This window comes from Boleophthalmus pectinirostris, unplaced genomic scaffold, assembly GCF_026225935.1.
Source record: "Boleophthalmus pectinirostris isolate CB_2022bp ecotype Guang Dong unplaced genomic scaffold, ASM2622593v1 HiC_scaffold_22, whole genome shotgun sequence".
In the NCBI taxonomy this organism is placed as follows: Eukaryota; Metazoa; Chordata; class Actinopteri; order Gobiiformes; family Gobiidae; genus Boleophthalmus; species Boleophthalmus pectinirostris.
The window spans coordinates 42,399,197-42,413,853 of record NW_026571190.1 but is presented as its reverse complement, the minus strand read 5'-3'; the positions used below and the strand labels follow the sequence as shown (position 1 = coordinate 42,413,853).

The 14,657-nt window shown below is 46.4% G+C and overlaps 1 protein-coding gene across 1 annotated transcript in view; it reads left to right on the top strand.

The window, feature by feature from the left end:
- The first annotated feature begins 716 nt into the window (after positions 1 to 716).
- The window catches only part of cacna1ab (calcium channel, voltage-dependent, P/Q type, alpha 1A subunit, b), a 178,784-nt gene continuing 164,843 nt past the window's right edge, over positions 717 to 14,657 (top strand). Inside the window, 1 exon segment of the mRNA XM_055158395.1 lies at positions 717 to 1,020. Coding sequence (XP_055014370.1) covers positions 717 to 1,020 — 304 coding nt within the window.

The window sequence follows — 14,657 nt, the reverse complement described above, 5'->3', positions numbered from 1 at the left end:
GAGAAGAAGGAGGAGGAGGAGGAGAGAGGGAGGAGAGAGCAGCGAGGAGAGGAGAGAGGGAGAGAGGGAGAGAGAGAGGGAGAGAGGGAGGAGAGAGGAGGGGGGATGCCGCACCGTCCATCACTAAATATCAACAAATGTCACCGCGCGCGGATTTTGGGGAAGCCCCCTTCGTCGTGGCGCCGCGTGAGCGAAAAGGAGCGCGCGAGCGACGAGTGAGGGGCGCGCGCGTCCTCGCCACACACTGCGGATACATGGCACGAGACGAGAAGAAAAAATGAATTATTAAAGATTTCACTCATATCTTTTTTTGCTATTTTTATCTGGCGGAGCGGCTGTGCGCGGGGCCGAGGGAGGGGTGAGGGAACTGCGGATGTGGAGAAGCGAAGAGACGCAGTGGACACGCTCCTCGTGCACCGCGCGCGGGCTCGCGGTTCTCCGTGGACACATCTGAGCGCGCGGACATTTTCCATTTTCGACACTTGAGCTTCTTCACTTTCACGCGCTTCTCGGGTCCGTTCGGAGCCCAGCGCAGCCGCAGCTCCGACGGGAGACAGAGGCGCCCTTCCCCCTCCCTCCCGCGCGGCAGATGGAGCGGGCCGCTAGGCGCTGAAGACGCACGGACACGCCGGAGCAGAGCGGGTGCACTGCCGGGGGAGGGTGGGCATGTGGAGCGGGCACTCGGAGGGCCCGGCTGACCTCTCGGTGTTTGCAGAATGGCGCGTTTCGGAGACGAGATGCCCAACAGGTACAGCGGAGGAGGGGCGGGAGGCGGCGGGGGACCGGCCGGCGGACAAGGGCCCAACCGCGGCGGCAGCAGGCAGGGAGGACCCCCGGGAGCGCAGCGGATGTACAAGCAGTCCATGGCCCAGAGAGCGAGGACCATGGCGCTGTACAACCCCATCCCCGTGCGCCAGAGCTGCCTCACGGTCAACCGATCCCTGTTCCTCTTCAGCGAGGACAACGTGGTGAGGAAGTACGCCAAGAAGATCACGGAGTGGCCATATCCTTTGAGGAGGAGCGGAGGAGCGGGCAGGGGGAGCGCAGGTACCGGGGTTCAGGTGGGGGCACGCGGGGCTGGGGGCTGGAGGGGGGAGTGTGTGTGTGAGGTGTGGTCTGTGTGAGCGGACGGGACTGAACCTGGGTTATTTTTGGCTGAAACCACCTGAGATGGTCACGTTTCGAGCTCTCCGTGGTCCCGATTCGCGTCGAGGTTGCGGCCGGAGGTCCGCGCTGGCTCCTCCGGTTCTCCTCGAGCCTCCTGAGAAAGAGCGAGTGAGATGCAGCGTGAGGTGGAGAAGAGAGAGGAGGAGAGGGAGGCCTGCGGTTGGCTCCGGACCCGCCGTGGCTCCGTTTTGCTCCGAATGTCACGTCTGAATATTCGAACGATCCTGAAGATTTGTTGGAGGGTCGCGGCTCCTTGGAAGGTTCACGCTCGGCTTCTGGAGGCCACCACGGTTTTGACGATCCGCGCTCACGAAAGGGAATGTTTGCCAATCGAGGACGCCGGGCCTTGAGATCAGGTTCAGGTGGACGAAGTAGCTCAGTTTTGAGAAAGACAGAAGTGATTTCGTTCGCCTGATTCTGAAACGATTCCAAACTGACTCGTGTGAGCTTCACGTCGTGTTCTGATCCTCCGAAAACACACCTGGACTTGTGTTTTGTTTCATTCACACATCCTTATGATCAGTCTGTTTTTTTATATCCAACGCTCAAAATGCTCTGTTCCACCTCGTGATGTCATGAAGTGGTCCTTTTTACCTTTAGAGATTTGAAATTCCGGAGCTGAAACGGCCAAATGTTTCCAGGCGTTTGGAGTTTCACACTTTGGTTTCGTAATTTCCTCCACAGATGAAATGTCCAAAAACGTTCTAACGTGTGTCTCCCCCCGTGTGTGTGTCAGGTTCCCTCTCCGTGTGTGTGTGTGTGTGTCAGATGCCCTCCCACGTGTTCTGAAGTGTGATTCCCGTTTAGTTTTATCGCTTCAGATTCGAGTCTTTTTCCTTTCTGTCGTGTTTAAAAAGTGAAACGTGAAGATTTGGCATTTCAAGATTCCGCTTCCGTTTCACACTGTCCACTCACACACACTCACGCACACACACACACACACACACACACGTACACACACCTGGAGTTGTGTTTCGTGTTTCGCTCTTGTTTTGTGTTCAGGTTTCTCAGGTTCAGGTCTGTGAGAAGTACAAATATTTTATCGCAACAAAATTTATTTTATTTCATTTTAGTAAATCCTAAAAGTGTCCAAAAAAAAAAAAAAGTGACATTTGTGGTGTTATGGGTCAAAACACACACACACAAACAGATACACACACACAAACACGCACACTCACACACACACCTGCCCCTATACACACACTCACACACAATTTTCAGTTACATTTGCATTTCTGATTACATAAAGTTGTTTTTTTATGAAAAGGATTTGACTTTTTGTTTTTATCCAAACATAAATCTACTCAGGTCGGTTTTGACCCGTAACTCCACACACACGTCTCTACTGTTCATCGTAAAAAGATCAGATTCTTAAAAAATCAGATCTTTAAAAAAAAAAAAGAAAAAAAAAATCTTTTAAATCCTGCTCCACTCATAGATTAAAATTAAATATTTATTTAAGAATCAATCCTCACCCCAAAAACCAGGTCTAAACCAGGACTAAACCAAGATTAAAGCAGGACTAAACCAGGACTAAACCAGGACTAAACTGGGAAAGATGTGTGCAGTTTTTTAACACAAAACAAGAGTTAACGCACAAACTCTGCAGATTTACACTGAACTCTCACCACTTCATGACATCACAAGGTGGAGCAGAGCGTTTAGAGCTACTTATTTACTCAAACGTGTGTGAATGAAAGAAACACAAGTCCAGCTCTGATTCTGAGAAGGAAACAAAATCAGAACAGGACTTAAACCTCTCAGGAGTCCGGTTTGTGTGATACCAGATCTTTAAATCCTGGTTGAGTTCTGGTCCGGTCCCGGTTTTCGTCCCGGATGATGTTGTGTTGAGATGTTGGGATGTGGAGAACTTTTTATATTTGGCGTTCGTCGTTCCCTCGTCACAAACTTGTCTGAAGAGGTTCGAGACTCATCCACGCATGTTTGAGTCATCTAGAGATCTGTCTCGGGCCCTATTCAAACCCTCCTCAGTAGTACGAGACTCCGCCCACAATCCTACGTCAAGAAAAGTCTCCATAAATATATAAAAAAAAAAAAAAAACGATGCAAAACTGGACAAACCTGACGTGACGTGCTGGGACGGCGCTCTGAAGGGGGAGTGACTTAGCATGGAGAGCAAAGAGAGGAGAGACTCGGAGAAAAACCTGTCACGGTTTTGTTCTGAGGGAATTTGTAGAACTGAAACGTCGGAATTTGTGCCGGTTTTTGGAAACTGGAGGGTTGAAATTTGAGAGTAAAATATTTCAGAGTTGTTTTTAACACAGAAAGTGTTATTTTAACTATTTGAAAGTTAAATTCAGGTTCGATTTGGGGTTATTTGCCAGAGTTGATTTGGTTGAAGTGAATTTGACTTATTCTAGTGTTAATTCAACTTCCTCTAGTGTTAATTTGTTTCCTCCCTCCACTTCAAACTCCCTCCAGTGAAGAACCAGTTTGAACCAGTTTTGTTCATAATTTCATCTTAAATTAACTCAAATAAAGTGTAAAAACAAAACACCTCTGTGTGTTGTTGAGTTAAATCAGGATAACTCTACAAAGTGTTTTCTGTTTACTCTCAGAACGTTAAAATAACTCTGGATTTTGGGTTAAACAGGAACTTTGGTCCAGTTTTACTTAATGAACATTTCCAAAAATGTTAAATTAACTCTAGAACAGAGTGAACTCATATAAACTCTGAGAAAGTGTTACATTTGACTCTGTGAGAGTCAATTTTAACACAACACTCTTTGTTGTGAACTCAACCTAAATTAAGTTGAATTAACACTGGTGGAAGTTGAATGAACGTGTGCAGGGTTCATGTGTTCAACGTGTGAACTCAACTCCAGGTGTGTGTTGTTTTTTGTTTGTTTGTTTTTAATCTTTGGAAATTTAAACTGAATTTATTTTTATGTATTTTTTGCTCGTGTGTTTATTTTGTTGCATCAACTTAAAGAGAGAAAAAGGAACAAAATCTAAGAATGAACAAAAATATATTTTCCAAACCAAATTATTTGCTTCGTCTTTGCTGCAAAAAAAAAAAAAAAAAAAAAATTATTATACATTTCTTTAATAATCAATCCCCACCCCCCAAAAAACAAGAATTATACCAGAACCAAACTAAACCAGGACTAAACCAGGTCTAAACCAGGTCTAAACCAGGTCTAAACCAGGTCTAAACCAGGTCTAAACCAGGTCTAAACCAGGTCTTAAACATTTTAAAGGTTTAAATTTTGTGTTAAATTTTTCGTAAAATGATGAAACTCGAGTCGTTCTTTGCTGCTGCAGGTCGTGGAGACTCGGTGTTTTTGTGCAGAAATCCCTCCTCTCTTCTCCTCCTCTCTCTCTCTTCTCTTTCTTTCATCCTTCTCTTTCCTCTCTTCTTCTTCTTCTTCTTCTTCTTCTTTTCTTTCTTTTGGCTCGTGTCTGTGATTTATTTTTATTTCTGTCCCGTTGATTTTCTCCTCTTTTTTTTTTTTTTTTGGCCGCCGTGTGTTTGTGTTCAGTTTTTCTCTCCTCCTCTTCCTCCTCTCTCGTTCCCTCTCTCCTCTCCTCTTTTTGGCACACGTTCATTCATCTGACGCCCCCCCTCTCTTTTTTTTTTGAGTTGAGTCCTTCTCTCCGCTCCTCCACTTCTCTCTCTTCTCCTCTCCTCGTTTTTTTGGCAGAACATTTCCCTCCCTTCTTCTCTCTCTCTCTCGCTCCTCCTCTTTCTTCCCCGCTCTGTCTCTCCTCTCGTTTTTTTTTTTTTTTTTGGCAGCGCTCTTTCCGTTGGCTCTCCTCTCTTCCTCCTTCTCTCCTCCCTCTCTCCTCTCCTCTTTTTGGTAATATGTGTTCAGTTTCTCCTCTCACTCTCTCTCTCTTTCTCATTCCTCCTCCTTTCCTCCTCTCTCCTCCTCTCTTCTCTTCTCCTTCGCTCTCTCTCCGTCCTCCACTCCTCCCTCTCTCCTCTCCTCGTCTTTTTGGCAGAACATTTCCCTCCTTTCTTCTCTCTCTCTCCTCCTCTTTCTTCCCCACTCTGTCTCTCCTCTCGTCTTTTTTATTTTCTGGCAGCGCTCGTTCCGTTGACTCTCCTCCCTCCACTTCTCCTCCCTCTCTTCTCTTGTCTCTCTCTATCCTTCCTCCTTTCCTCCACATCGTTCCTTCCTCCTTCCCTCCCTTCTCCCTCCTCCCTCCCTCTTCTCCTTCTCTCTTCCTCCTCTTCTTGTCTTCCTCCTCCCTCTCTCCTTTCCTCCTCTTTTTGGTGTATGTTCAGCCTCTCTTCTCTCTCCTCTCTCTTCCCTCTCTCCTCTCGTCTTTTTGGCAGAACATGTTCAGCTGAGCCCCCCTCTCTCTCCTTCCTCCTTTCCTCCTCTCGCTCCGCCTCCTTCCTTCTCTCCTCCCTCGTTCCTCTCGTCTTTTGGCGGCGGCGGCGGCGTTCAGCTGAGCTCAGCGTTCTGAGGCCGAGCGCGGCGCAGGAAATGACTGGGCCGCTCTAATTGCACCGTCCAAATATGGGCATGTGTCCGGGCGCGCTCAGAACGGTCCTCGCCCCAAAAGCCCTCCGTCCCGTCTCGCGGCTAAAACAAAAGAACGAGAAGAGCGAGGGATGAGAGAAAGAGCGAGAAGAACGAGAAGAACGAGGGATGAGATGAAGCGTCTGGTTCTGTTTGGACTCGGGTCTGAGGACCTGGGCACAACTTTTTTTTTTTTTTTTCTGTTTTATTTCTGAAACTGAAACTGAAACTAGAACTGAAAAAGTGCCATTTTCAGGACCGAGCAGAACCTTTAGAACCTTTAGAACCTTTAGAACCTTTAGAACCTTTAGAACGTTTCCTGAATGTGTTTAGAACGACCTGGAGCTGGATCAGAACAAGAATAAGACTCAGAGACTAGAAGAACACCTGGACCTGGTTTAGTCCTGGACCAGTTCTTTAGTTTTAAAATCGAGTGACAAAAAAATTCACTCCCCCCCCCCCCCCCCCCCCATTGTAGTACTGTAGTACTGTCGTAGTAGTATTGTAGTAGTAGTATTGTAGTAGTAGTAGTATTGTAGTAGTAGTATTGTAGTAGTAGTAGTATTGTTGTAGTAGTAGTATTGTTGTAGTAGTAGTATTGTAGTATTTGTGTGCAGTTGTTGTGGCTGCAGTTCTGTGATCCTCGTGTCTCTGGAGTGAAACACGACACTTCACTGTCCTCCAGTCACCTCAGGTCTGTGGTCTCAGGTCTGTGACCTCAGGTCTTTGACCTCAGGTCTGTGACCTCAGGTCTATGGTCTCAGGTCTCAGGTCTGTGACCTCAGGTCTGTGACCTCAGGTCTGTGGTCTCAGGTCTGTGGTCTGTGGTCTCAGGTCTGTGGTCTGTGGTCTCAGGTCTGTGGTCTCAGGTCTATGACCTCAGGTCTGTGGTCTCAGGTCTCAGGTCTGTGGTCTCAGGTCTGTGGTCTGTGGTCTCAGGTCTATGACCTCAGGTCTGTGGTCTCAGGTCTCAGGTCTGTGGTCTAAGGTCTGTGGTCTGTGGTCTCAGGTCTGTGGTCTGTGGTCTCAGGTCTTTGGTCTCAGGTCTCAGGTCTGTGGTCTGTGGTCTCAGGTCTGTGGTCTGTGGTCTCAGGTCTGTGGTCTCAGGTCTATGACCTCAGGTCTGTGGTCTCAGGTCTGTGGTCTCAGGTCTGTGGTCTCAGGTCTGTGGTCTGTGGTCTCAGGTCTGTGGTCTCAGGTCGTTTGTCTGTGGTTTTGATGCTGTGTCTGTGTGTCTGTGCGTGTGAACAATCCTGCTCAGATTTTACTTTCACTGTGACCTGAAGTAAAACACTTCCAGTCAAGTCCGACCCAGAACCAGAACCAGGACTAAACCAGGTCTAAACCAGGACTGAACCAGGACTATTTGGGTCGATGCTGTGACTCCAGACCCCCACTGCTCCTGGTCGTCTTTTCCCTGAGTCAAGTCCCAGGTCAGATCTGTGGAGAGGAGAAAAACAGAGAGCAGAAAGAAAAGGAAAGGAAAGAGGAGAGAGAGAAGGAGGAGAGAGAAGGAGGAGGTTGAGTCACTGAGCTTCATTCACTCGCTCTGTGTGAATTATTGATCAAACCTCGGCTCAGGAGAGAGAGAACGAGAGAGATGGAAGAGAGGAAGAGGAGAGAGAGAGAGAGAGCGAGAGAGAGAGAGAGAGAGAGAGAGAGAGAGAGGACTCGCAGCAGGAAGTGTGGTTTGAACACGTCTGACATTTTGAGAACCTGCAGCTGAAAAAAAGGATCAGACCAAAACCAGAGCACTGACCTAAAGATAAAACTCTTGAACTCAGGACGGGGGGAAAACCCAGGTCCACCTCCAGAAAGTCCAGTGGAACAGTCAGTTAAATCCAAGTTTAGAAGCACTAATTCGGGTTCTTTCGGCGCAGATCGAGTCGGTCTGATTTACGTCACGACAAAAATATTTATAAATCACAGATGTAAAGGTGCGGTGAGTGAGGATCTCGGAACATTTACTGATTCGAAATTGAGCTTTGATGATAATCGTCTCGTCTTGTCACACTCATCGTCTCGTCGCACTCGTCGTCTCTTCACACTCGTCGTCTCGTCACACTCGTCATCTCGTCACACTCGTCGTCTCGTCACACTCGTCGTCTCGTCACACTCGTCGTCTCGTCACACTCGTCGTCTCGTCACACTCATCTCGTCACACTCGTCGTCTCGTCAAACTCTGCGTCTCGTCACACTCGTCGTCTCGTCGCACTCGTCGTCTCGTCACACTCGTCGTCTTGTCTCGTCGCACTCGTCGTCTCGTCGCACTCGTCGTCTCGTCGCACTCGTCGTCTCGTCAAACTCTGCGTCTCGTCACACTCATCGTCTCGTCAAACTCTGCGTCTCATCACACTTGTCGTCTCGTCGCACTCGTTACACTCGTCGTCTCGTCACACTCGTCGTCTCGTCACACTTGTCGTCTCGTCACACTTGTCGTCTTGTCTCGTCGCACTCGTCGTCTCGTCGCACTCGTCGTATCTTCACACTCGTTGTCTCTTCACACTCGTCATCTCGTCGCACTCGTCGTCTCGTCACACTCTGCGTCTCGTCACACTCGTTGTCTCTTCACACTCGTTGTCTCTTCACACTCATCGTCTCTTCACACTCGTCATCTCGTCGCACTCGTTGTCTTGTCTCGTCGCACTCGTCATCTCGTCGCACTTGTCGTCTCGTCACACTCATCTCGTCACACTCGTCTCGTCACACTTGTTGTCTTGTCTCATCGCGCTCGTCGTCTCGTCGCACTCGTCGTCTCTTCACACTCGTCATCTCGTCGCACTCGTCGTCTCGTCACACTCTGCGTCTCGTCACACTCGTTGTCTCTTCACACTCGTCATCTCTTCACACTCATCGTCTCTTCACACTCGTCATCTCGTCACACTCGTCGTCTCGTCGCACTTGTCGTCTCGTCGCACTCGTTGTCTCTTCACACTCGTCGTCTCTTCACACTCGTCGTCTCGTCGCACTTGTCGTCTCGTCGCACTCGTTGTCTCTTCACACTCGTCATCTCGTCGCACTCGTCGTCTCGTCACACTCGGCGTCTCGTCACACTCATCGTCTCTTCACACTCGTCGTCTCGTCGCACTCATCATCTCGTCACACTCGTCGTCTCGTCACACTCGTCGTCTCGTCACACTCGTCGTCTCGTCACACTCGTCGTCTCGTCACACTCGTCGTCTCTTCACACTCGTCGTCTCGTCACACTCGTCGTCTCGTCTTGTCGCACTCGTCGTCTCGTCGCACTCGTCGTCTCGTCACACTCGTCACTCGTCACACTCGTCACACTCGTCACACGTGTGTAAATGAGCGTCTGGGCCTGTCCAGTCGCACGTGCGTGTGATGAATGAGCTCGTGCAGATGAATAGGCCGATAGTGCTGGAGCGGCACTAGTGTCCGGGCTAATGCACAGGCTGCTGAAGTCAGGACTTTAACCCCCCCGCGCGCACCCGCCGCCCCTGCACGCCCCTGCACCCGCCCCTGTCGCCCCCGCACCCGCCACCGACATTTAGCACCCATCACCGCCACGTGCACGCTCTCAGACACACGTGCACACCAGTGTTGTCAAAAGTTTTGATTGTCAAATACAAAAACTAGAATCAATACAAAAAGAATAAAATTGATTAAAAAAAATACTACTACTACTACTATTGCTACTGCTACTACTACTGCTACTACTGCTACTACTACTACTACTACTACTACTACTACTGCTACTACTACTACTATAATACTACTACTACTACTAATAATAATAATAATAATGATAATAATAATAAAATAGAATAAAATGATACAAATGATACCAGAATCGAAACTAGATTCTCGGGTTTCTCAGGTCTGGATCCTAAAAAAACGTGTTTAGAACGGATTGGTTTAGTCCTGGTTTAGACCTGGTTCAGTTTTGGTTTAATTCCGGTTTAGTCCATTATGTGTTTTTTCATTTTGGTTTCGGAGATAAATAATGAAGAAAATCGTTGTTTTTTTTTAGGTTTCTTAGTTTTGGTTTTATTTTAAAAAACGATGCACAGATTGTTTGATTTTCATGGTAAGATCGAATCCGTGTATCATTCGTTCATTCGTTTTTCAATATAAAACCAAAAATAAGAAAACGAAAAAACAACAGTTTCCTTCGCTATTTGTCTCCAAAACCAAAATGAAAAAACAGATAACGATTCGTTTTTTCAGTTTTCGATTTTGTGTTCAAATGAAGAATGGATAAAACGGATAACGACCGTTTCCCGTTTACGTGACTTCAGTGACTGTGATGCCGGACTTTTGCACCGCATACGGACTGAACCAGGACTGATCCAGGTCCGAGACCAGACCGGGACCAGACCGGGACTGAGACCGGGACCAGACCGGGACCAGAGCGGGACTGAGACCAGGACCAGACCGAACTGCGAGCTTTGACTCTGAGCCTTCGCAGGGTCCGAGCCTCAGCTTCGAGCTCCGGCCCTGCCGTGGGCTCTGAGCCTCCGGTCTGGTCCCGGTCTGGTCCTGGTCTTATCTCGGTCTCGGTCTCAGGCCCACTCTGGTCCCGGTCTGGTCCCAGTCTCAGTAGCGCTTTGGTCCCAGTCTGGTCCTGGACCTGGTCCATTTGAACTAAAAGCTCTTAGTTCGATTCATTTTCATTGGTGTGAAAGCGTCAGTCGGAGGCTTTGCTCCACCTCGGAACCAGCCGCGGTTCTTGAGCGCGGAGGACCAGAGCAGCTCTGTCCCGGTCTCAGTCCCGCTCTGGTCTCGGACCTGGATCCGTCCTGATTCAGTCCGTATGCGGTGCAAAAGTTCGGCATCGCAGTCACGGAAGTCACGTAAACGGGAAACGGCTGTTATCCGTTTTATCCATTCTTCATTTAAACACAAAATCGAAAACTGAAAAAACGAATCGTTATCTGTTTTTTCATTTTGGTTTTGGAGACAAATAGCGAAGGAAACTGTTGTTTTTTCGTTTTCTTATTTTTGGTTTTATATTGAAAAACGAATGAACGAATGATACATGGATTGGATCAGAATCAGTCTCTGTTTCTTTTTACTGAAATCGAGTTATAGATTTTGGTGTGGTGACGGCACAAGCGCCGCTCAGACTCAGACTCAGACTCAGACTCAGACTCAGACTCAGACTCAGACTCAGACTCAGACTCAGGCTCAGGCTCAGACTCTCTCAGACTCAGACTCTCTCAGACTCAGACTCAGGCTCAGACTCTCTCAGACTCAGACTCAGACTCAGACTCAGACTCAAACCGACTCAGACTCAGGCTCAGACTCAGACTCAGACTCAGACTCAGGCTCAGACTCAGACTCTCTCAGACTCTCTCAGACTCAGACTCAGACTCAGACTCAAACCGACTCAGACTCAGACTCAGGCTCAGACTCAGACTTCAGACTCTCTCAGACTCAGACTCTCAGACTCTCTCAGACTCAGACTCTCTCAGACTCAGATTCAGACTCTCTCAGACTCTCGCGCTCGCAGCTCTGGAGTTTATCAGTTGGACAGACGATTAAATGCACTTACATATGTTGGTTTCATTTTCTTTTTATTCCGTCCCAGAGCCTCTGGAGGATTTCATCAGGTTTAACTCTTGAATGACTCGAGTTTTCTGCTCATGTGTCACTTTAGTTTGTGTCACTTTAAAAACTTTAAACACTGTAAACACTTTAAACACTTTAAACACTGTAAACACTTTAAACACTTTAAACACTGTAAACACTGTAAACACTGTAAACACTTTAAACACTTTAAACACTGTAAACACTTTAAACACTTTAAACACTGTAAACACTGTAAACACTGTAAACACTTTAAACACTTTAAACACTGTAAACACTGTAAACACTTTAAACACTTTAAACACTTTAAACACTGTAAACACTTAAACACTTAAACTTTAAACACTTTAACACTTTAAAACACTGTAAACACTGTAAACACTTTAAACACTTTAAACACTTTAAACACTGTAAACACTTTAAACACTTTAAACACTTTAAACACTTTAAACACTGTAAACACTGTAAACACTGTAAACACTTTAAACACTTTAAACACTTTAAACACTGTAAACACTGTAAACACTTTAAACACTTTAAACACTTTAAACACTGTAAACACTGTAAACACTTTAAACACTTTAAACACTGTAAACACTTTAAACACTGTAAACACTTTAAACACTTTAAACACTGTAAACACTTTAAACACTTTAAACACTTTAAAGTTTCTGTTTCCCGCTGCTCTGGTTCATGTTCTGATGTTTCCTCGTCACAAACACCTGGAGTCGTGTTTGTTTCATTCACGTTTAACAAACAAACCTGAACGTTCACGTGCAGAGGAAGAGAAGAAGAGTGGAGAGAGGGAGGAGGGAGGAGGGAGGAGGAGGAGGAGGGAGGAGGAGGAGGAGGAGGAGGAGGAGGAGGAGGAGGAGGAGGATGGGGGGATGGGGGGATGGGAGGAAGGAGAAAGGGAAAGGGAAAGGGGGAGAGGGAGTAAAAGAGTAAAAGAGGAGGGGGGAGGGGGGGATGTGGTTCAGTTTATTTGCTTCGCTCTGACGCAGGAGAACGACAAGATTTGTAGCTCGGGTCAAATCCACTGAGAGAGAGAGAGAGAGAGAAAGAGAAAGAAAAAGAAAGAGAAGAGAGAGAGAGAGAGAGAGAGAGAGAGAGTGTGTGTGTGTGTGTAAGGAAAGGGGGAGTGGGGGAGGAGGAAGGAAATAGAAAAAAGAGAGAGGAAAGAGGGAGGGTGTGATTAGGAGTGAGGAGAGAGAGAAAGAGAGAGAGAGACATAGTGATTGAGAGAGAGTGATAGAGAGAGGGGGAGAGAGAGAGAGAGTGAATGATTAAGAGAGAGGGGGAGAGAGAGAGAGAGTGTGATTAGGAGAAAAGGGGGAGGGGGAGGAGAGGGAGAGAGTGAATGATTATGAGAGTGGGAGGAGAGGAGGAGAGGGAGAGAAGGGGAAGGAAGACAGTACTGGAAGAGAGAGAGAGAGAGAAAGAGAGAGAGAATGATTAAGAGAGAGGGGGAGGGAGAGGGGAAAAGGGAGAAAAAGGTGTGGGAAAGGAGAGAGTGAATGATTACGAGAGTGAGAGGAAGCGGAAGAGGAGGAGAAGAGGATGTGAGGGAGGAGGAGAGGAGGAGAGTGAGCAGGAGAGAGGGATGAAAGGAGGAGGAGGAGAGGAGGAGGAGGAGTGTAGCTGTGGCGTCCATGTTTCTTCAGTGACAGTTTTACGGTGCTGAGCTCAGCAGGAGCCCCCCCCCCACACACACACACACACACACACACACACACACACACACACACCTCACTCTGCGCTACACCTCCGTCTGACTCTCTCCATCCTCCTCTCCTCCTCTTTTCTTCTGCTCTCTCGTTTCCCTCTCTTCCTCTTTAAAACCCGACACACACGAGTCGAACGCTCCGTCTTTAAACACACACACACCACACGTTTAGACTGAGTTTATGATAAACAACAACACACAACAACGCACACAACACACAACACACAACACAACAGCACACAACAACAACAACAACACACACAACACACAACATACAAACAACACATAAACACACAACAACAACACAAAACAAACACACACCACACATTTAGACTGAGTTTATGATAAACAACAACACACAACAACGCACAACACAACAACGCACAACACAACAGCACACAAAACAACAACAACAACATACAATAACGCAACACACAACAACACAACAACACACAACACACAACACACAACATACAACATACAACACATTTAGACTGAGTTTATGATAAACAACAACACACAACACAACGCACAACACAGCAAACGCACACAGCACACAAAACAACAAACAACACACAACATACAACATACAACAACACATAAACACACAACAACGCAACACACAACACACAACAACACACAACACACAACACACAACATACAACATACAACACGTTTAGACTGAGTTTATGATAAACAACAACGCACAACACAACAGCACACAAAACAACACAACACACAACATACAACAACACATAAATACACAACGCACAACAACGCAACACACAACACAACACAACAGCACACAAAACAACACAACACACAACATACAACAACACATAAACACACAACAACGCACAACAACGCAACACACACAACACAACACAACAGCACACAACACATAAACACACAACAACACACAACACATGACAGCGCACAACTCCACACAGCACAACAACAACTGTATATAACAACATACAACAACTCGCAACAACGCACAACAACAGAATATAACAGAAAACACATAACAACACAAAGCACATAACACACAACACAACAACAACACAACATCATCACACAACAACAACACAAAAACAGACCACACATAACAACACATAACACAACAATAACATCATCACACAACAGCAACACACAACAACACAACACACAACAACACACATAACAAAACATAATACATAACAACACACCACATATAACAGCACACAATAACACAACATAACAACACACAACAACGCACAACACAACAACAACTTGAAACAATGCAAAAAAACACACTACAAAACAACAGCACAACAACACAACAACAACAGGGCATAACAGAAAACACATAATACACAACAACACACAACAATAACAAGACATCATCACACAACAACACATAAGAACACACAACTGCACACAACACAGAACACATAACAACACACAATTTTGTTAAATTTTTTATTTAATTTCAGCTTTAAAACATTTTCAATCCTTGTGTGCTTGTGTGTGCCTATGTGTGTGTGTTTTTGTGTTGTTTTTTTTATGTTTGTTTGTGTGTGTGTGTGTGTGTGTGTGTTTGTGAAACAGATAATAGTGAAAATAACAGAGAAAAGTTTGATTTGGGCTTTTTGTATTTGTGTTGTGAGTGTAGATCTAGAAAACCATTGTAGGTTTTGTCACTTGTGTCGCTGTCCGTGGTCCTGAAACTGAACCTGGAG